Raw genomic sequence first — 23,653 nt, 5'->3', positions numbered from 1 at the left:
ATCCCTAAGGGAGTAAAATCAGGGGGGCGGGTATTTGGAATGGGCAGACTTGGTGGGCTATAGCCCTTTTCTGCCGTCTTTTTTCTATGTTTCTATGACTATGATGTGGAACAGCTTTATTTTCATCAGAAAAGGCTTGTGAATGGACTGAGTACATGCTTCAGGTTTTCTTCCACTATATTGTGGGATAATACAGATTTTAGTAACTGACAGTGCAATATGGATTCATTTATGTTTAATGTAGATTTGTGTTATTTAATAAAAATACAGTAGATTTAAATAAAAACCTGTCTAGTTCTGGGGCAGTCCGCCGGCTAGCTCAAGGATAGGCTTGAAGATGCTGTGCTTGCAAAATGAAACCCTCTTAAATCAAGTTATAGCACTAGCAAGGTTAACTGCATTAAGGAGTCCTCGGCAGCACAGATCCAAGCCCAGCTATGGTATTGGCAAGTATCAGTATTTACTGCCCAAGGAGACGGTGAAGAAGAGGAAGGATAAGATGCTGGACAAACATATAAAGGCTGGTATTGACTATGAGTACGAAGACTGTGAATATTTGTACATCGGGATACGACATGACCCTGGTGGAACATTATGCACAGTACATCTTCAAGCTGTGCAATCACCACATTAAAGTGGAGGAAAGCTTCGCCATGCCCATGAAGAGATGCTTATTCATGATAAAAGCACCAAGATGTATGTGGATGCAGTGCCGATGACCCACGAGCGCATTGTTCAGGCCATCCGCCTGTCCTCTTAGAAGTTCCGCACGTGAATCAGCCTGAAGGAGTTCATCTTTCTGTCAAAGAGCAAACAGAGACAGATTTCCAGGTGCGCTTCAAAATCCAATCAGAATGCAAGAGTTAATAGCAAAAATGAGCTGAGCAAGCTGAGAGAGAGTTTCATTCACAGAATTATTTGCACTAAAGTCTTCATCGGTCTTGATATTTTATATATAAAATATATATATATATATATATATATATTTTTTTTTAAATATATATAAAATATCAAGACCGATGAAGACTTTAGTGCAAATAATTCTGTGAATGAAACTCTCTCTCAGCTTGCACCTCTGAGGTCCTAAACGGGAATAATATGTTAATCTAAGGTTGTGTGTATGTGATACTATTGGAGCTTAACCTTAGAAAAAAATATATCTTCTATTGCCTTATCTATTTGTACCTTTAACAAAAAAATGAGCTGAACCATCGCCCGGCAAGTCCAGCCAGTGAGTGCAGAAGCACGGAAGATGGATTTCTCAGTAGCATCTGCTCATTGACCTGATCCTCCAGCGCAGACATCATCTTCCTATTTGTAAAATAGTCATATTTTCAAAATAATCATTAAAACCCTCTTCAAATAAAAAAACAACAACCCCAACCACCTAACTAGTTATATTATATGTATTAAATAACTTAAAACTTAGGCGCCTGTGTTTTAAAGGCCTACATTATAGGTGCCTAAGTCCTTTAGAGTTTTGCACCTAGCAGCGCCTAAGCCTTTCTCCACCCGTAAGTCAGGCACCGCTAGGTGTGAAGCGATAGGTGCCTAGCTTTTGTAGAATCACACCTAACAAGACAGGCGCCTAGCTCCCAATTAAATGTTATTCTTTGTTCAATTATGAGCTCATTAAAGCTCATTATTGAAGCCAATGTACTCATTAAGTTGGGCGTCTAACTTTAATCTAATCTAATCCTTAGGTTTGTATACCGCATCATCTCCACATTCGTAGAGCTCGACGCGGTTTACAGTAGGAGAAATAGGAAGAAACTACAACAGAGGGTTAGAGGTAGAAGTGTGAAGAAAATTTAGAGGACTTGGGATGCCAAGATATAAGAGTTTCCTTGATTCCTAAGTTGGAGGGAGACTTACATTTTTTGAGAAAAGCCAGGTTTTCAGATGTTTGCGGAAAACTTGGAGAGAGCTCAAGTTCCGAAGAGGGGAGGTAAGGTTGTTCCAGAGCTCTTTTATAGAATTTTCCTTTTAGTGCTGCTTTAGCATTTTAGCTGCTGTTACTCAATGGTTTCTTGGAGGCCCAGTGCACCGATGCCACTACTGTTAAGAGTTGTAACTTTTTTGCTAATGGGGGCAATGCGTCCTCATTATCAGTCCTTCAGAACTTCCCTTGCTTCTTGTCCTCCATGTTTGTGGAAACCATGGTTACAGATATCTAGACAGCTGTTGATTGAGTTGCTTTTCTGATTCTTCCAGGGTCTCACTGGCCGTCCTGGTGATGCTGGTCCTCAAGGCAAAGTTGGTCCTTCTGTAAGTAGACTTGTTCCTTAACCTTTACCTTCCATATGCTGCATAATTCAGAGAAGGATCTAGCTTCTCAGTTACTGACAAACATACAACCCTTAAGGGGGGTCTTGTCCCCTCGCTTCATCCCACAGAAGATAACCTCCCATGTGAGCATTTGCATGGTGAGGCAAAGCCTACATGTTTAACCTTAGTCTCGTTATAAACATATAATACAGTGGTGCCTCGCATAACGGACGCCTCGCACAGCGAACGCTGCGCACAACGAACTTTTTGTCGTGCTCCCCACAACGAACTTCGTTTCACACAACGAAGTCGCCCGAGGGGCCCGGGGGGGGGGGCGGAACTACTCTCGCCGAAGCCGGGAACAGCAGCACCCATGCAGAGAAGGAGAAGACGGCGTGTAGGGGACTCCAGTAAATGCAGAGCAGCAGCTGTGGCAATCAAAAAAAGAGGAGGTCTGCTGTTAAGGTGGACCAGGGTCCTGGAAAATTCGTGAAATCCTGCAATATTACCAGGATCTCAATACAAGTCCATGAGGATCCTGGAGATCCTGCAAATCCTGGTTTTACCCAGACCCGATTCTCTGGTCCTATCTTACGAGACCTGACCCATTTACAGCAAGTTAAGCCATGTTTAAGCTAACGAAAAAAAATCCAGAAAACATCAAAAGATTATTTCCTTTTTAACAAATAGTAATACTGTACCATGAAATACTGTTCCATCATCTCCCTCCACCTTACCCTGGATGCCGAGTTCTCCGGCCCTCTTTCTCGGCCAGCCGCACGCTTTCAGGGAGCAGCGCACGCGCGCATGCTCTGTTGCTCAATCTTCTCCTCTGACGCAACCGGAAACCGGAAGTTGCAGGAGAGTAGAACATTGACCAACTCCAGCAGCTGCGCGTGCACAGCTTTCTGGAAGCGTGCGGCTGGGTGAGGGAGAGGGCCGGCAGACTCCGCATACAAGGTGAGGTGGAGGGAGGGAAATGTAGGGCTGCAGAATGAATTATTGTGTTTTAAATGTATTCTTATGGGAAAACAGGGCTGCAGAACGAATTATTGTGTTTTAAATGTATTCTTATGGGAAAACGCGTTTCACACAACGAACGTTTCACATAACAAACTTGCTCCTGGAACGGATTAAGTTCGTTGTGTGAGGCACCACTGTAGTTTGTTTTTGTCCATGCTTCTCATCCCTCTCCTGGGTACCCAGCCAGTCAGGTTTTCAGTTCAATGTAATGAATATGCATGAATAAGTTTGCATACATTAATGAGCTATTAGTGCAAATCTGTTTCATGATATTCATTTCTAGTAATCCAGACAACTTGACTGGCTAGCTGTGCCTCCAGGAGAGGGTTAAGAAGCACTGATTTATTGTATAAATTTACATGCTGGAACCTCCAGTGCAGAATATTCCATATATATTTGAATATAAACCTATTGAGTATAAACTGAGATAACAGTTTCCCCCCCATAAAGAGGGCAAACTGTTAACCCAAGTATAAACTGGAGGGGTTTATTTTCAAATATTCATGAAGCAGCAGCCAACATTTCCCGCCTCCCGGTCGCCATCGCCTCCACCCCCAGCAGCAACTGACATTATGCAGATGATATTTTGCTTCATTTGAGGAATCCTGACTCTACCATTTTGCATTTACTAGATTTAATTGATAGATTTGGTAAATTTTCAGGTTATAAGATAAATTGGAATAAGTCAGAGGTTCTTCTGCTAAAAGTATATTGTCCAAAAGGATTATTTGACTCATTCCCTTTTCTGTGGAAGGAAGAAGGTATAAAATATCTTGGTATTTGGATTCAAAAAACATTGGAAGAGACGATGAAAGTAAATGAAAAATCCTTATTGATAAAGGTCTCGGAAATGTGTGAGCAATGGAACCCATTACATCTGTCTTGGTGGGGAAGAGTTCAAACTGTCAAGATGATGATTTTGCCTGTGGTTTGTTACCAAATGGGCATGTTACCTGTATTTTTTTCAGGAGTCCTTTTACAAGAAATTAAATAGTATCCTTACCAAATTTATTTGGCTGGGTAAAACTGCTCAAATTGCTTTAGTAGCTTTACAAAAACCAATTGCGGCGGGTGGGGTAAATTTTCCCAATTTTTATGGGTACCATCAGGCCTATATACTGCGTCAGGGTATGTATTGGATCCTCCCCGAGCTCATGGAACATCTTCCGGACTGGTTAAGGTTGGAATGGCAACTCCTGTCTCCATTGAGATTGTTACTATTGGCTTTCACAGTTATTAAATCTTTTCCATTTATGTTTACTTCTTATCATAGATAAATATCTAAAATTATTATGGTGATGTGCTCAGACCTGTAACCCAATAAATAGTGAAGCCACCATCATGAGTTTAACAAGGGGACCATCATTGCAACCACCTGTCCCCGTCCCTCCCTGAATGACGGTGGTTGCAATGATGGTCCCCTTGTTAAACTCATGATGGTGGCTTCACTATTTATTGGGTTACAGGTCTGAGCACATCACCATAATAATTTTAGATATTTATCTATGATAAGAAGTAAACATAAATGGAAAAGATTTAATAACTGTGAAAGCCAATAGTAACTAATTGATAATAATTCACAGAATACCATTGTATATCTTCCTATTGTTATCCATTGAGATTGTGTCACATTTTGAGTATCAAGTTACCTAGGATGTATAAGGACAATAGAATGTTATTAATAATAATTATAATAATAACAGCTTATATACCGCAATATCGTTAAATTCTATGCGAGGTACAATAGATTAAGCGAGGTACAAATTGATTGAATTTAAGAGGGGGGAAGAGGAGAGTTAATAGGACCAGAAATGCGTTGTTGAGGAGAAAGAGATTAATAGGACAGAGGAATCACTATGGAGGAGAAAGAAGATGAGTGAGTCAGTTGTCTAGATACTTTAGGAACAGTTGAGTTTTTAGACGTTTTCTGAATTATTAGACACATGGCAGACATTAAAATTTATTAATAAGTTAACACCTATTCCGATTCATAAATCCACGTGTCAGTCATAAGAACATAAGAACATAAGAAACGCCCTCACCGGATCAGACCGAGGTCCATCTAGTCCGGTGATGCGCACACGCGGCGGCCCATTTAGGTACTCCTTTTTGGAGACCCGGATTTACCGTATCCCTCAATATGATATGCAAGAAGGTGTGTATCCAACTTGCGCTTGAATCCCAGTACAGTAGTCTCCTCCACAACCTCCTCCGGGAGTGCATTCCAAGCACCTACCACGCGCTGTGTGAAAACAGAATTTCCTGACGTTTGTCCTAAACCTGCTGCCACTCAGTTTCAGGCTATGACCTCTTGTCCGTGTCACATCTGAATATTTCAGTAATGCTGCCTCTTGGTCTATTTTATCAAATCCTTTTAATATTTTAAAAGTCTCTATCAGTCCCTTTGGTTGAACTCCAATTGGCGAGTCTAAGATTCTCTGGAAGCATTGGATTCAGGCGGGCATACGCACTCTAGATGATGTCGTATCAGATGGAAAGCTGCTTGACTTTTCATGACTGCAGCAAACATTTGGGGCTCCTTTTACTAAGGTGCGCTAGAGTTTTTAGCGCACACAGGATATTACCGCGCGCTCTGCGGCTAGAACTAACGTCAGCTCAATGCTGGAGTTAGCATCTAGCGTACGCGGCAATGTAGCGCGCACTATTCCGCGCATTAATGCCCTAACGCAGCTTCGTAAAAGGAGCCCTAAATATTTCAGTATCAAGCATTTAAATGGTTGCAGTTGAAGCAGGCCATTCAGAAGGGGTTCCCTGATTGGCGAAATTTAAAAAAATCAGTATAGTTTGCCAGTCCTATGCTTCCAGATTTCCTAGGGCATCAGGCTGCCCAGTGGTATAAATTAATATCTGAATTTTTGAATAAGAAACCAAAAACTGGTCTTTGAGACATTTGGAGCATTGAGATTAGGCAGCAGATTTCTGCGTCTCAATGGCCACGAATTTGGACTTGGAGGATGAGATGTACGGTGTGTGCATCTATGAGACAAACATGGGCTTTTTTGTTACATAGAAGTTTCTGGACCTCTGTTCATTTGCAGAAGTTGGATAGTTCTAAATCTAATAGATGCTGGCACTGTCATCTCAATATAGGGACACTGGATCATCTGCTCTTCTTTTGTCCCTTGATACTTAACTTTTGGCGATCCATTTGGAGTCAAATCAATAGAATACTGGAAAATCCAGTGGCATTGACGTACGATACAGTGCTGTTTGGCATGTTAATGAGGGCCAAGAGTCCAATAACTTCCCATAACAACAAATTACTTTTAATCATGACAGGAGTTGCCATACAGCTTATTTTGAAGAACTGGAAAAACTGGGACCGGTTAAGTTATAATTTCTGGTGGGAATTTTTATGCCACATTTTTAAAATGGAACGTATGATTGTCATACAGCAGGGACATAATAGGAAATTTAAGGATGTTTGGGAGCCATTGAATAAATTATGTAAGGAGTGATTATTGATTTTACCCTTTGAATATACACGTCCAGGGTGGGGAAATACTTTTAATTTAATTATGGTTGAGTGCAACTGTTGGGTATATAGAAGGGGGGGGGAGATACATGTATTTGTTATGAAATATAATTTGATTGAATTTAAGTGCTGTTAAAGTGTAAAATGTCTGTATAATATGTTACACTTATTTTTAGCTTTAAAATGAATAAAGACAATAAAAAAAAGAAAGAATACGGACATCAATCTCACATGTGTTTTTGAACAGGAAATACATTCATATTTCCTGTTTGAAAATAAGTCCAGCATGAAGATACATTTACAGACTGATAAGTCCAAATATTGAACAGTGTGGGGGGAACAAGGAACATGGAAGTATGTTTGGTAGCATTCTTAGAAGGCCATGCAGAGCAGAGGGGCAACCTGGTGGTTAATGCAGTGGACTGTAAAGCAAGGAGCCCAGGTTGAAATCCTACTTTTGCTCTTTTTTTTCTGTTTCTAGAGGACTCACAATTTAAAAAAAAAGAAAAAAAATAACTTAAGTGGGATTTGAGTCTGGGTTAGGGCTCCTTTTACGAAGCTGCGTTAGGGCATTAACGCACGGAATAGCGTGTGCTACATTGCTGCATGCGCTAGACGATAACACCAGCATTGAGCTGGCGTTAGTTCTAGCCACGTAGCGCTAAAAACGCTAACGCACCTTAGTAAAAGGAGCCCTTAGTTGACAGTCCACTGCGCTAACCACTACACCCGGCCTTGGACCTGCTTCATTCTCTATTAAGAATGCCTATAATGGGGGACAGTAGCCACTGGGGGATTAAGGAGGTCTCATGCCTTATTCCCTTCAAAGGACAGCTGCTCCATCAAAGCAGGTCTAATTAAGGACATCCTTCTTTTTAGAAGTGGACGTTTCTTCAATTTTGGTAATCGCTGTTGGAGGTCCTGATTTCATGCTTTCCCTTTTCCTGTCCAAAACATGGCCCCTTGCTATTTGGACATACTGCAGTGTTGGGTGGTCCTGTCCTACCTTTGCAAAATTGGGATTTGTATGTTTCAAGCACATTGACCTCCATTTCAGCTTTTTGAGACGTCCATGTGCTTCAAAAATGACAGCCATTGTGTTTTGTATGGTAGTTATAGGCTGATTATCTGCTTTTCATAATAGGCATCAAAGCAGAACATAATCACAGCAAATGCACTGATGCATTCTGCAGTATTGCATGGGACTGTGGTGTGCTTCGGGTTAAAGTTCTCTAATCACAGTGTTTGTGCTCTTCAACAGGGCTTATCTGGTGAAGATGGCCGTCCGGGACCACCCGGCCCACAGGGTGCTCGGGGACAGCCTGGTGTCATGGGATTCCCAGGTCCCAAAGGTGCCAGTGTGAGTGTCTGTTTCTTTCCTGTTTTCCCACAAAAATATAAGATGCGTCCTATACAAGGTCACAAGGATCATACGCTAAAGTCATGAGGTTAGGGGAATGAGAATAGAGCCAATAATGTCTTAGGACAAAAAAAGGATCAAGTCAGTTTTATAGGACAGCAGAATGTCATTGAGTCACTTCTCTATTCTCTCTCTTTTCTTTATTCATGTAAGCTCATACAAATTCATTGAACCCTTTTTTTTTTTTTATAATAATGGTATTGTCTGAGTACATTCTTTGTAATCTCTCCAGGGTGAAGCTGGGAAAGCGGGTGAGAAGGGGTTACCAGGAGCTCCCGGTCTGAGAGTGAGTGTGTCTAATGGTGCTTATCTTGGCTTGTTCTTGACCTCAGAGGAAATTGTCCAGTTGTGTGAAACACTTCACCATACAAAGATTCACACCTTGAGACATATGTTCACTTTTCATTTTCCTCTGTTTTAGGGTCTTTCTGGAAAAGATGGTGAGACTGGCGCACAGGGTCCATCAGGACCAGCTGTAAGTTTCTCTTGATTGCTTTATCTGGGCTTTTTGCTTAGTTGGTGTTTTGTGTCTGATGAAACGTACTTGCGTAGCCAGGCAGACAGAGCCTGCTTGCACCGAAAATAAATCAACTGGAAGTGTGCCTGAGACTATGTAAGATTTGATGGGGGAGATGGGGTTGTGCAACAACCAAAATTGGTTCCCTTAATCTCTTTAGGCAATGATATCTTGGTGATGGGAAAAAAGCGCACGAGACTTTGGCACACCAACATTGCAGCGCCGACAATTCAGCGCAAGACCCCAGCACACCACCTAAAAAGTTACTTTTAAAGAATTCCGACGGGGGATGTGGGGGGGAATCCCCCCATTTTACTTCATACTCTTCGCGCTGCCTTTGGGGTGTGTGTGGGGGGTACAACCCCCCACATTATAAAGAAAACTTAACTTTTTCCTACAAAATTGGGAAAAAGTTAAGTTTACTCTATAATGCAGGGTTCCAATCCCCCAACCCCCCCCCCAAAAGCAGCGCGAAGAGTATGAAGTAAAGTGTGTGTGGTGGGGGGGTTCCCCCCACATCCTCCGTTGGAGCTCTTTAAAAGTAACTTTTTAGGCGGTGTGCCGATTTGTCTGCGCTGCAATGTCGGCCCGCTGAAGTCTCATGAGCGAATAACTATGAACCGATATCTCCAGTGCAGCAATCCTTCTAATGCATAGCATCCCCTTCTCTTTCTCCCCCTGCCCACATCCTCCCCTTGTTATTTTCCCCATCCTCTTCCCAGTACCATACCTGTTCTCTCTTTACCCCTGTCTACATAGTGTGACTTTGGGGGAGGGAGAATACAGGCTTTGGTGCCAACATCATGCTTAGTGCCTTAGTTAGGTCCACCCAGGTAACATACCCCAAAAGCTGGTCTTGTTTGCAGTATGTTTTATGGAAGAAGGTGACTAATAGTTTATGTTGACATCTAGAGACTTTATTTATCAGAGCTGCCTTTTATCTTTTCAACAATAGCCATCTTCTTTATCATTTGTGATGGTTCTGCTTCTTTTATGGGACCAACAGTAGAATTTTCTATCTGTAGGTGGCGGTGTTTAAGAGCTTTCAAGGTCTCATGCCTACGTTAGATGTATTTTTTTGAGGACTTGATAAAATGATCACAACAGGGACGGCTCAAGGCAATCTGCTGCCTGAGGCGAGGGATGAGCTGGTGCCCCCTCCCCCCGAGCATGCAAAATGGGAGTGGGACAAGGGCTGCCCCAACGATTAGGCAAGACTAGCTAGCTGCTCCCTTCTTAGAGAGTAGTAGCTTCAGTAACACAATAAATGACAGCAGAGACTTGTGCACCACTCCTTTTAGGCTCAGGTCACCCATTTTAAAGCAAAATAATAGATCCTGCTAGATAAACTCAAAGAAACATGTTTCTCACCACATATAACCACAGTTACTTTAACCTGCTTTTCTGCAAAAAGGAGATATATGATGCTCAAATAACAAAAATCGAAATGAGTAAGCAAAAGAAAAGGTCAGTTTAACACACCATAATATAATTAGTTATATGGGAGCTGATACTCTACCTCTCCACAACGTGCAGATCAGAACTAGAACATTTCTACATAGAAGTCACCATACAAAAAATAATCCACCCTTGTAACCCAGCATTTCCTTCCTGTCTTTCTCTGTCTCCCTCCCTCCTACAAATCCAACATCTCTCCTTTCAGCCCTTCTACCCCCTCCTCCCGATATCTCTCCCTCTCTTCCCCTTCTGGCCCCGAGTCCATATCTTGCAAAGTTTGCTGTGGGATCTTACAGCAGTCATTTTTTCACTATGGAGTCTGCCGAACAGGAGCGTGAAGGGATCACTCCTGCCCCGCCTCACTGCTGAACCACTGGGGTCTTAAGCTAGACCTTCAGGGGGACCAGGAGGGGAGGGGCGGGCTAGTTGCACAAAGTCACCAGGAGGGAGGGATTGAAGGAGCTCCAGTTCCCCGCTCCACTGGACCACAAGAGCAGTACTGGCGGTCTGCGGTGGGTCGGGGGGGGGGGGGCGAATTGACTGGCTTATTTGGCTGCAGAGCCAGCAGACAGGACGCCAGGGAAGGGAAGAGGGGTCACTTCTGCCCTGTACCGGTACTTGAATATAAACCACCGGTTTATATTTGAGTCAACCTTTTTTCCTCCTTTATGGGGAGAAAAAGGTTACCTCGATTTATTTTCAGATTGGTTTATATTCGAGTATATACGGTAGTCACCCACAACCTCCCAGACCTACTGCTGCCACTGCCAGCAAGCTCATCTCCTGTATCCAGCTTCAGATGTCTTTTTTGGAGTTCATGCTTTTGGCAGGTTTACCATTTTTCGGCCACATGACCCAGCCCTATTCAGCTGTCCAAGGTTTTCCCAGGCGTCTGGTAACACTAGCTTTGGACATCCTCTTACAGCCTACTATGGTCTTGTTCCAGGATGCATTTCACACTGACATTTACCCTAGGCCTAACTCATCGCTTAACAGCGCTGAGCATGTATTCTGTCTACCCTGGGGACAGAAACAATCATTTTTATATAATCTAGATAGATATGTTTTTACGTCTTTCTCTGTTTCTACCTCAGCAAAGCAGTACGTAGTGCTTCTGGACCTGTCACTTTTCAGTCTTGCTTTTTAAGCAGTAAGAGCTTATATCCAATATTGTCAAAGGGGATAGGTATGCAAACAAAATGGTAGCATGTGGGAAATGTATTGGTGGCCACAATTTTGAAAAATATGGGAGTAGCAGAATGGACCAAGTAGTTAAGTCAGAGAGCTTGCGGGTCACTGAATGTCTCACAGCGATTGGACAAAAACTGCCTATGCATGAGACATTGCTGCCTTAGTTTAGGACAGACCTTGCTTCTTATGAGCACACTGGCATCATACTCACTGTCGCTCCTTCTTCCTCAGGGACCAGCTGGTGAGAGAGGTGAGCAAGGATCCCCTGGACCTTCTGGTTTCCAGGTAGGTTGAATTAATTTGACTTGTGCATTAATTTGTATTAGTATGTAGCTTCACTGAAGCAAATATCACACAATTTAATCTATTATCAATGCATATGTGTGCATAATTATGCAAAATAACTCATATAATAACGAATTAAACAATGGAAAAAGACCAAAGTGATCTGGCCAATAGTGTTAGTTAGGGAGGAAGTTATCAAGATGTGTACAAGGCGAGTTTTTACTGCCTAGTTAGCATATACCAGAGATGTTAAGTCTCACTCATTAAAAGTGTGTCACACTTATTTGAAATTGTTCTCACTCTCATACTATTTCTCATTAATCCTTCTGTATTAATGCATTGAACTTGATCATTGCTTTCATGACAGGGAAGTCTTAGAGAAGAAAACCAAGTGGTACAAACAAAAAAAGAAATCTGAGCACATCTTCCTGCCACCTGTTTCCCCTTGCCCTGTCCCTTTTCCCTTTACTGCAAGTACATATGCTCTGAAATCAATACACACTCCTCCCTCCATAATCAAGGGGGTTAGCGGCAAATCCAGCCTGCGAATAAGAAAAATTTGCACCTCCCTTCCACCTCCTGGACCTCTCCACACCTTACTTAGGGCAGACTCTGACCCATCCCCGCCTCCCTCCTGGACCTCTCTACACCTTACTTTTAAAGCCTGATGATCAAGCGTTGAAGTGGGGCAGGAGCAATCTGCCCCTTGCAGAGCCATGAACAAAAATGGCTGCTGTGAGTTCCCGCTGTAGTGAAACAACAGGAACTCATGGCAGCCATTTTTGTTTGCGGCTCTGCAAGGGGCAGGAGCGTAGGAAGATTGCTCCTGCCCCACTTTACCGCTAGACCACCAGGCTTTAAAAGTAAGGTATGGAGATGTCCGGGAGGTGGGGGTGCGTCAGGGTTTAGAAACGCACAAATAACCAAAGTCGTGAGGCCTAAACCTACAAATATGGAGGGGGGGGGGCATACATATATGTAAGTACTGGGTGGAAGACAATTTTCAGCTCAAAAAATTTATCCAAATTGTTTCAATATCATTTAATGCTGCCTTGATTCATTTGCAAAGGAATAATACACTTACATCTTTCTAGATGTATACCTTTGATGTACCCTCTGAAAATTTCTCTCTATGGTCTTCAGTCTCACTCCATGGTGTGGTACATATCACTGTTTGGGATGGTTCACTCTTGGCATCTCTGTTAAACATTAACCTGTCTCTGCACATGGTGAAACTGTATGCATTTATTTACCTGTACAAATTAGACATTCTGGGAGTGGAGTTGTATCGAGGAAGAACAGTATGTGTGTAGTCTTCAACAATGTAAACTATTTGAGCAATAGTCATTCTACAGTGGACAGTACTGCAGGCTGACTTGTACCCAGATATTCAGTGTTGGCCCTTATCTGAGTACCAGCTCGGAATATCCAGGCACTCCATGGCTCCCAAAAGTTACTTGAGTACCAGTGCTATTCAGTACCAGCATCTGGATTGCTATCCTTGCATAGCTAGAACTTCATTGTATTTGATCGTTTTTTTCCAGGCACTGATATCGCCGGTGCCTGGATAAGTTCCAGGACCAACCTGACTCTACCTTGCACCATCCTGGCACTCACCAGATAGTGTTGTGGCGGCCATAGCTGATATTTAGTGGTAATTGCCGCTGAACATCAGCAGGGGAGCAGGCAAGTGTAGTTTAAGTGGGCAGGAGCCTTCCTGCCTGGTTAAATGGTTTTGAATACCTACCCCTAAATGCCTTCTTTTTACCTTTAAAACAATACCTTGCAGGTGCTGGAACGGATACTTTTTCTTAGGCAATAAATAAAAACAAGCTGCCCTATATTCTGCGCTATTTAACCAGCCAGGAACAGGTCCTGGCTGATTAAATAGCGTTAAGCTGGCTAAGCATTTAGCGCAAGATGGCTGCTGAATATTAGTGCATAGCGGATAGCTGGCTGGGTTGCGCAACTTAACCGGCATTCTGCAAAATTGAAAGTGTCCAAATCGGGCTGCTTAAATAGCTAGTCTCTTTTTGGCCACTATAAACTTCGCCAGCCAGCGTTCAATATCGACTGAACCGGCTAAGTTTATAGTGACCGAAATAAACCGGATATTCAATGCTGGTCAGGCCCAGCATTGACTATCCAGGCCAACACTGACTGTGGGAGTCAGCCTGGCCAACTCCTGTGGTCTGAATTCGGGTGGTCAGGTTACCCATTCCAGAAGGGAGACTTTTTGCCCAGTCCTGGATTTCTGCCAACCTCCTCCAGGTGCATTAAGAGACCTGCAGCACTGATTTCAGTGGATAGAATCATGGACTACAAATCCTACACTGCTTTGAGATGTAGTTTTAAATCCAGGACGGGCCAAAAAGTCTTCCTTCTGGAATGGGTAACCTGGTCACCCTAATCTGAATATTGGCCTCGATGTATTCATATGCTTGCCTTTTGATTATTGCTCTAAACCACACAGGTATAAATACCTATAGGCTTTGCCTCACCAAAAATAGTTTTATTGTCTATTAAATGCATGAGGTTACCCCATTTCATGTTTTTATATATATATATATATATTTTTTTTATCATATAGGGACTTCCTGGTCCTCCAGGTCCTCCAGGAGAAAATGGTAAATCAGGTGACCAGGTGAGCTAAAAACTTTTCATTTGGCTTCACAATGTGCATGAAATTCTCTGAAATATTCATAAATAAGACCTAGGGTTCCTTTTACGAAGGCGCGGTAGCGGTTTAACTCACGTAATACCGCGCACTAAACCGCCGGCTGTGCTAGCCGCTACCGCCTCCTCTTGAGCAGGCGGTAGTTTTAAGCCTAGAGGGGGGATTAGCACATGATGAAAAGTCACGCTTTAAAAGGAGCCCCTAGTGGTCCAAATCCTAAGATAACATAAATATAGTGGGTTGATTTATGATATTATCACTCAACAGAGGTTATACTGAACCTTAATTAACTGTGATTTTTCAAATTATTTTATTCTTTTTTTGTTCAATAGGGAAAAAGCCTCAGAGTCAGAGCCATTAGCTGATGGGCCTTGAGCACCCCCAACCAGACACGTTTTGTCTGCTGCAATTTTGGAGGGGGCTTGAGCTCAAAGGGGGAAGGGGAGCCCAGGCCTCCAAGGCCCCTTTTGGCAATGCCACTAGAAACAAGTCTCCCATTATTGTTCCCCAGAGTTGCAGGAGTAACAGAGGGCACAGTATGGGGGGAGGGGAATTTTATAAGTGATCTGAGTGTAAAGAACAGAATTACATGCTCTCAAGTGGGATCTCATAAAATTGTCCATGGGTATACATGTAAAAAGTAGATGCATGGAAACACAGGGGCTCTATAAAGAAGTTGTTAACATATATGTGCTGATTAAAATGCTTTGATGACTTGGTTTAAAGATTGATGTTGATATAGAAGGTATAAGTCTAAACATGTATTGAAGGATGACCTCCTTCTGGACACCCTTAAAACACCTTCTATCAAAAAATGTTCTTCTACAGACCCTCAGAAATGCCACCACGTGTTCAATATCTTTTCATAACACCTGGATTTACACATTGAATCCTCACCGGGTCACTCCTAATATTATTCTTTATGTGTGTTTTTTTTATATATATAACTTCAACCTTCAGTGTATAAAGTTAATAAAGTTATAAAGTTAATAAAGCATAATTGCTACTGTACTTAACTTTCGGTGGTGGTGGTAAGGGACAAGTATACCGACATGTTTCACCCTTAGGGGGTTTCCTCAGGGCTACAGTCCCTTGGTTTTGTTCACACGCCGCTATCAAGATCTTGATAGCAGTATTTCGGGTGGTCTAGCGGCGTGTGAACAAAACCAAGGGACTGTAGCCCTGAAGAAACCCCCTAAGGGTGAAACATGTCGGTATACTTGTCCCTTACCACCACCACCAAAAGTTAAGCACAGTAGCAATTATGCTTTATTAACTTTATAACTTTATTTTTTTTTTTAAGTTCAACACAAGTTTTATTGAATTTTTGTGGTGTACATACCAGAAAAGGAATCAGAAGATAATATACAAAAGAAATATAAATTCAGGGTACATTCATCAGCATAAAGACAAGTAAAAATATCATGAATGAACTTGAAACGTGTAAGTACTTTGAAATACAAATGAACATAGCCTCAGAGTAGCGTTAATACATGTAAGTGTAGAAGACATTAATTAATGTATAAAATGTACCAAAACAAACAAAAGGTCAATTGTCAGTATAATCAATGATGGGTTTCCATATGGCATGAAAATGAGGAAGGATGTCATTTTTCTCAGCAAATACTCTCTCGTATTTGGCCGTAATACATAGCGTGTTCCACCACATGTGAAAGTCTACTTTGGAAAGGTCTTTCCAGTTTTGCAGCAGCGTTTGGATTGCTAACGACAACATTATAGTCAAGAGAATTTCTTCATCCTTAGTTAGTGGTGTTGTCAGTGCTTGGGTTCTTAATAGAAGAATAGGGAGAGAGAGATCATCTGCGATATGTAAAATAGAACATATAGTGGACCATACTCTGTTCCAATATGGTTGAATGAGTGAGCAGTGTATTAGAAGATGTTCAAGAGATCCCTCTTGCTGAAGACATGACCAGCATAGTGGAGATACTTTGGGATCAATTTTACTTGATAGTAGTGGGGTCCAAGTCGCTCTATGATAGACAAAGAATATAGATTGAAGTATGGACGCTGACTTAATAGATTTGAATAATGAGGACCACAGTTCGGTCCAGTCAATGGCATGAGAGGGTAGCTTGAGTTGGTGATGCCATTTGGTCTCGAGTTCTAGAGGACCAGAGAAAATCGATTTCTGTAGTATTTTGTACCAAATAGATGCCCGTAAGGGTACAGTAGTTGCTTTATCCAAGATGTTATTTAAGCCGGAATTATTTGTCAGCTTGAGAGCACAAGGTAAGGAGTGTTTGATACAGTGTGTGAGTTGAACCCATTTATAGTGTTGATTTCTTGGAAGACCAGTTACGGAAGTTAGCTCTTGGAAAGATAACCAGTCTCCATCTTTTATTAGGTCTTGTAGTGTCCATATATTGTAGTGTTGCCATATCTTCCAATCCGCTACCATATGCTGAATTTTGAATCTATCATTATTCCATAAGGAATGCAAGTTAGAGTTCTCCCACGTCAATGAAAAAGTGGAGTCCACATCCATAATAGCCCTTTTATAGGCCAGCAGTATAGGATCACGCTTATCCTGTTTGGTCAGATCCGTGCCGGCTAGGTAATATAGTCGTTTCTTACCGTAGATTGCACCCTCCATGTGCAGCCAGGCAGGGGGGTCAAGACATCGTGAGCCATGGTAACCTTCAGACCATTGCCTCATAATAAAAGCTTGCTGATAATGGATGAAGCTAGGGAAATTCACTCCTCCGTGAGATCTGGGTGCTTTTAATTTGGAAAGAGCTATACGTGATTGTTTATTATTCCATAAGAATTTTGTAAGTAAGGAGTCAACCTGCTTGAAGAAGGCCGGGGTCAGATAGAAGGGCAACATGCTTAGGACATAGTTTACCTTGGGAGCCAGCATCATCTTTATCGTCTCTAGTCTGCCCCACCATTCAAATTTGCCTGCACCTGTTTCAGACAAGCCTGGGGACTAGCACCTTCTTACCTACAATCTCACTTCACCCTACACAACCCCACTCGAACAACCAGAAACAAAAACATCTTTGCATACCCAAAGATTATAGGCTGCAGGTACAAATCATTCCTGGACAGAACCTTTAAGTTCCAAGCGAACAGACAGCAAGTTTGGCTGAAAAACTACATAAACGAACCCAATCTGACATATAGTGCATTCCGAAAATCGATTAAAACCGCCCTGTTCGCCAAATTCATTGACTAAAACTGTCCCCTCACTCACTAGGACTTCCCCCCTGTAAACGCCTTTTTCTTCCTCTCAAGAAGCTCCTCTCATGTATTCAGGTATTCTCTACCCATAGAACCCCAATCAACATGTAAGTACTAAAGTATTCAGGTACTCACTAACCATAGAACTCCAATTAATACGTAAGTTTTCCTCTTAGATTATCGTTTGTATTTAGACCCATTGTATGGTATTGTACTTAGACTCATTGTATTGTATTGTATTTAGACTCATTGTAATGTATTGTATTGTATTGTATTGTATTTAGACTCATGGTACGGTATTGTAAGTTGACTTATTGTACTGTATTAAGACCTTTTGTTATTCGCTGAATGTCCAGCCTTCTTACAATGTAAACCGCCTAGAAGTCGCCTGACTATGGCGGTATAGAAAAATAAAGTTATTATTATTATTAGTAGTAGTAGTAGTACAGGATTTGAGAGTATCAAGTAAGTATTCCTCATTAAGACGGATGGTTTCATCAATTGAAGGACCAAAAAAAACACCTAAGTATTTCGTAGATGAGGCCACCCAATGAAAACCAAATTTGGAGACTTCAAATTCAGCCGCTGGACAGTTGATAGGCATTACCTCAGATTTGCTCTTGTTTGGTTTATATCCAGACACAGCGGCGTAATCAGATATTGTGGATACAAGATGAGGCATTGATGTTGGTGTAATAAATAAGAGTATGTCATCGGCATATGCCGATGTTTTGTATTCACGATCATCAATTTTGAAGCCAGCTATAAGCGGATTGTGTCTTATTCGTTGCAGTAAGGGTTCTAGTTCCAGGTTGAATAGTATAGGCGATAAAGGACAACCTTGTCGTGTCCCCCTGGTGGGGTGAAATACTGTAGATGATGTTCCATTAATAAACGTCTTGGTGGAAGGTTTGGTGTATAGAACCTTTATTTTGGCGAGGAAAGCATCAGAGATGCCATACCATCTCAATACCTGAAAAAGGAAAGGCCACTCTATTCTATCAAAGGCCTTTTCTGCGTCTAGCCCTACTGCAAGAATCTCTTGATCCTGATGGTGTATTTGAGATATGACATGGGCAAAGGATCTGGTGTTATCACTAGAAAATCGACCATTGATGAAGCCACTTTGGTCTGAAGAAATTAATTTGGTAGCAACATGTTGAAGACGAACCGAGAGTAGCTTGGCGTAAATTTTCGCATCGACATTAATTAGAGATAATGGTCGATAATTGGCAACGTATCTCTTGTCCTTACCCGGTTTGGGGAGCACTATCAGCGAAGCTTCTGTGAAAGTACCGGATGCTTCACCGTCAGCTATAAGATGTTCAATAAATTGCAGGTAAAATGGTGCCAGGATTTCTTGGAAAGCTCTATAGAATTCAACTGTCAATCCGTCTGGACCTGGAGCTTTCTTAAGGGCCATAGACTGTATAACATCCGTTAGCTCAGATATCGTTATCGGATTATCTAAGGTTGCGTTATCATTGTGATCGAGTGACCGGTGTGGTATGTCTCTCAAAAATTCACAGGATAATTGGGGATCGCAAGGATTCGACGTGTATAAGGTGCGATAGAAGTCCATGAAGGCCTGGGATATATCGGTAGGATCAGTGATCTCTACTCCGGTGTCAAGTTTTATAGTTTCAATATGTGATTTCTCACTGCGTTTTTTAAGGAAATTAGCAAGTAGGCACCCACATTTATTTCCTGTCGCATAATAAGATGCTGACTTACAGATTGAGAAGCTCTGTGGCTCAAGGCAGAGTTATACCGAAACCTAGCCTTATTCAGATTCATTAAGAGATTCAGATCCGTTGGAGTACGTTGATGTTGTGATTCTAAAGCTTTAATATTGTCTTCCAGTGATTTTTGTTCGGCTTTCCATTTTTTTAGTTTATGCGCTGAATAATTGATAGTCACTCCCCGAACATAAGCTTTAAAAGCATCCCAGCAGCAAGTCCATGATGTGTGTTCGGGTTTATTGAATCTGAAATATTCAATGATCTGTAAACTCATATGCTGGCAAAATTGTGGGTCTTGCAGAAGAGAATTATTGAATCTCCAATGAGAGGTACATAAGCGAGGCATCTTCTGTTTGAGCTGAATAGAAATAGCTGCATGATCTGAAACCAGTATAGGAAGGATGTCAGACTTCAGTACAGTGGCACTTAAGGATTCACTGACCAGGAAAAAATCAATGCGCGAGTAGGATAAGTGCGGAGGAGAATAAAATGTGTAAGAATCAATATCTCGAAGCATGTGTCTCCAAATGTCAAGAAGTTTGTTATCTTCAATTAGATTATGCAGGGCATACCACGAGCGAGTTTTCTTGTATGCACAGGCGGACCGTCTATCTCTACTGGAATCCATAACAAGATTAAAATCAACAGCAAGTATCAGTTGGGAGTCACCATCTTCAAGGAGGGTTTGATGCAGTGCATGAAAATAAGTTGGGCAATCCATATTCGGGCCGTAAACGTTCAGGAGACAATACTTCTCTCCAGCATGGAGAAAATTAACCTTGACCCATCTACCATTAAGATCCGTAGACGAGGAAATTATGGAAAGATCAATTTTATTTCTAAATAGGGTTAGAACCCCACCTTTTCTGTCGATAGCAGGTGAAAAATATGGTGGAAGAGCCCAGGGGTATTGGACTTTAGCTGAGGTGTTGGAGTCCAAATGAGTCTCCTGAAGCAGTACAATATCCGGCTGAAAACCCTCAAGATACGTCAGTATTTTCTTGAGCTTAACTTGGTTGTTGAGACCTTTTGTGTTCAATGATATAATGTTAAGAGACATTATAAAACAAATGATAAAGCATATAAACAGTGCATTGCAAGGAAATCATCATATATTCATTACTCTGAGGAGGCATACATGACATCCTGATGAAATATGAAGTGGTAATAACCGAACTGGCTGCTAAGTTGAAAGAGAACAGTGAATACAAAAACAGTAAACAACTAAGAACAGCTAAGTGAATGCACCACATATCCCCTATGGTGACTAAAGTGTCACCTCTAGTAGACAGTGCGAGTGCAGCCAAGGGCGCCCAGAAACAGGAGCCGGAGTAGCTAGGGCTCCCATCACCCTCTGACTCATTTGTGATAGAAAAACCAGACATATAATAAACGAGCACTCTGATCATAGGAAGAACATATGATTAACAAGGAAAAAGAGAACACCGTGGCAGTAAATAAAACAAAACGACATAAATATGCCTGTGTAAGTGTGATCAAGTCCACAAGGAAAGTGTGTCACAGTGGGTTAAGTTAGACCTGGTTAATAGGCGTCGGTGAAAGCTGTTCAGTATAGGTAGCCAGGTCATCTGGATTGGTAAAGTCCTTGGTGCTGTTGTTAAGGGTCACCCTCATACGCGCTGGGTACATTAATCCAAATCTTGCATTTAAAGATTTGAGTTGAGGTCTGAAAGATAGCAGGAGCTTGCGACGTTGAGCTATAGGTTTGCTCAGGTCTGGCACAAATAGCAGAGTGGCGCCCTCATGCTGGATCGGAGCTTTAATTTTTGCCCTTTGCATGATACTGAGGACGTGCTGGTAGCGCAGGATTTTCATCACAACAGGTCTGGGCCGACGGTCAGCAGGAGTGCGGTGAGAGGGCACACGATGTGCACGTTCAATCTCAAAATCATGGGTAAATGTAATATCAAGCAATTTAGGTATGAGGGATTCCAGCTGCTGAATAAGATCATTGTCTCTGCCATTTTCAGGTAACCCCAAAAGTCGTATGTTACATCGTCGGGACCTGTTATTATTTTCCTCCAGCTCCTGCTCTAAGAGTGTAATATGAGCTGTCTGGCGTCTCAGCTCAGTTATTTGTAATGAGGTCGCGTCCATCTTGGATTCCAGGGTGCCTACACGTGTCTGCAACGAGGCAAATTCAGTAGTTAGGTTGGTGAGTTTTTCATTTATTTCGTCGGTGCTCACCTTAGTTTCAGTCACTAAGTCTTTCAGCTCCCTCAATTCATTAAGAATCTCGCGGCTAGAATCGCCAGCGGGGGGGGGGGGGGGGGGAGGAGGAGGGGAGCGGCGTTTTCGAGGGAGAGACCGGGTCCGGCTTGTGTCTCTTTCCCATTTTTTTGTCCGACATCGGGGCAGATAAAGGCGGCGATTTCCACCACCGTCTTCCCCACGGTGTTATAATTCAGCGGCAGAGCGAATCGCTGTGAGTAGCGATAGTGAAAGTGGTTTTTATGCGGATTCTATTTGAGGGATCCGGGAGCTCCGCGCTCAGGCAGCCATCTCGTGCGGGCTCAGCAGCGCCCCCAACTTTATAACTTTATTAACTTTATACACTGAAGGTTGAAGTTATATATAAAAAAAAACACACATAAAGAATAATATTAGGAGTGACCCGGTGAGGATTCAATGTGTAAATCCAGGTGTTATGAAAAGATATTGAACACGTGGTGGCATTTCTGAGGGTCTGTAGAAGAACATCTTTTGATAGAAGGTGTTTTAAGGGTGATTAAAAATGCTGGCAAATATGCATGTATGTTTTCACATAGGCACATATGTGCCAGAATTCTGCCTAAGCACTCTTCTGTAAGTATATACCCATCTTGCACAGCGAGTATTTGACAGGTGGGGTGAGTCTGGATGGAGCATGGGCAGGACTCACAGTTACTCACGTGGAGGGGCATAATCAAAAGAGTGCCTAAGTTTGAGGTTGGACATTTTGTGCAAGACCTCTACAACCCCAGTAGGAATAATGTCCATTTTGAAAGCTGCCAAACGTCTACCTTTTATTTTTGAAAATGAGCTAGATATAAGTTTTGGTCCTTAGGACGTCTACCTTTTTTGCCCATTTAAAAAAAATAAAAATATCCATGTGAAAAATGTACAAAAGCAAGTTTTGCAGATATACCCACCAACAACCTTGTTTGATTGCAGCAGAGGAATCCCCATCAGCTGAGCTGGTTTCAGGGATTCCTGGTGGCTCAGCTGATGGGGATTCCCTCCTCCTCTCTGTCCCCATCTCTTCCCACTCCTCTCTTCACCACGCACGCGCCCCCCCTTCCCTTCTCCCGTACTTCTAGTTTTTCACTGCCGCAAGCAACAACGTTAACGCGCTCCTTGTGACCATGTCATCTCTCCCACTGACATCACTTCCGGGTACCGTGCATAGGAAGTGACATCAGTGGGAGAGATGACGGTCGTTGCAAGGAACACATTGAAATTCTTGTTGCTGGCAGAAGTGAACGGCTAGAGGTACGGGGGAAGGGAAGGGGGCACGCGTGCGGCAGGGGGTATCGGAGAAGGAGCGGGGGGGGGGGTAGAGATGAGGGCAGGGTGGGATGCCACCACCCTGGCCTCTCACCCTCGCTACGCCACTGGCCAAGTCTACAGCTGGCATACAATAGATACTATTTATATATTATTTATTTAAAAATTTATATACCGCATAAAAGTTATGCAGTTTACAAAATTACATGCATACATATTTAAGAAATGCTAAACATGAAAATAATAAGTTCAGGAATGGAGAAATGATTGTTAATGTAATAATTGTAGATAATAATGTGTTTTCATGCAGTTTTTCTGATATATCAACTGTATTACATTATTGAAGTTTGAAAACAATAAAGATTTAAACAAAAAAAAAAAAAAGAGAAATGCTAACCATGTTTCAACAAGACAAACACAAAAGACATTAACTAACAGTATCATTATTAAAATCTTTTAAATTCATCCTACAAGATGGAAGCACAAAATCCCATAAAATCATTTATAGGACAGGAAGGCATTAACAGAGAATAGCATTAGCACAGGAAGGCACTGACAAATAATTGTGTTTTCAACATTTTCTTAAAGTCCAGTCTCCCATCACAGAATCGCAGAATACCAGGCAGCACAATCCAGAGCTTGGCGCCAGCTATAGACAGCATTGTTGCCCCAAAATGTGGCGTTTGTCCGCTGAAATTACAGTATTCTATAATCCAAGCATGCTAATGTTCAGTCTGGCTAATGCCCCTCCCCTGTGAACACGCCCCTTGCTATTAAGTGCTAAGGCTAAAATTATATACCACTATGCACTTTGGTCAATCTCTGCCCTTCATGTTCACCCAACTTTGGAACGATCTTCCAC

At 42.1% G+C, this 23,653-nt stretch overlaps 1 protein-coding gene across 4 annotated transcripts in view; it reads left to right on the top strand.

Annotated features, from left to right (window-relative positions):
- Positions 1-23,653, top strand: part of COL2A1 (collagen type II alpha 1 chain) — a 226,507-nt gene that overhangs the window by 111,197 nt on the left and 91,657 nt on the right. For all 4 annotated transcript variants that reach the window (XM_033938906.1, XM_033938909.1, XM_033938908.1 and 1 more), the window contains 6 exons: positions 2,215-2,268; positions 8,049-8,147; positions 8,440-8,493; positions 8,629-8,682; positions 11,605-11,658; positions 14,249-14,302. In XM_033938906.1, the coding sequence (XP_033794797.1) occupies positions 2,215-2,268; positions 8,049-8,147; positions 8,440-8,493; positions 8,629-8,682; positions 11,605-11,658; positions 14,249-14,302 (369 nt within the window). The remainder of the gene's footprint in view (positions 1-2,214; positions 2,269-8,048; positions 8,148-8,439; positions 8,494-8,628; positions 8,683-11,604; positions 11,659-14,248; positions 14,303-23,653) is intronic.

Source organism: Geotrypetes seraphini, chromosome 3 (genome assembly GCF_902459505.1).
Source record: "Geotrypetes seraphini chromosome 3, aGeoSer1.1, whole genome shotgun sequence".
Lineage (NCBI taxonomy): Eukaryota > Metazoa > Chordata > Amphibia > Gymnophiona > Dermophiidae > Geotrypetes > Geotrypetes seraphini.
The sequence above is the reverse complement of the archived record's forward strand: the minus strand, read 5'-3'. Positions and strand labels throughout refer to the sequence as shown.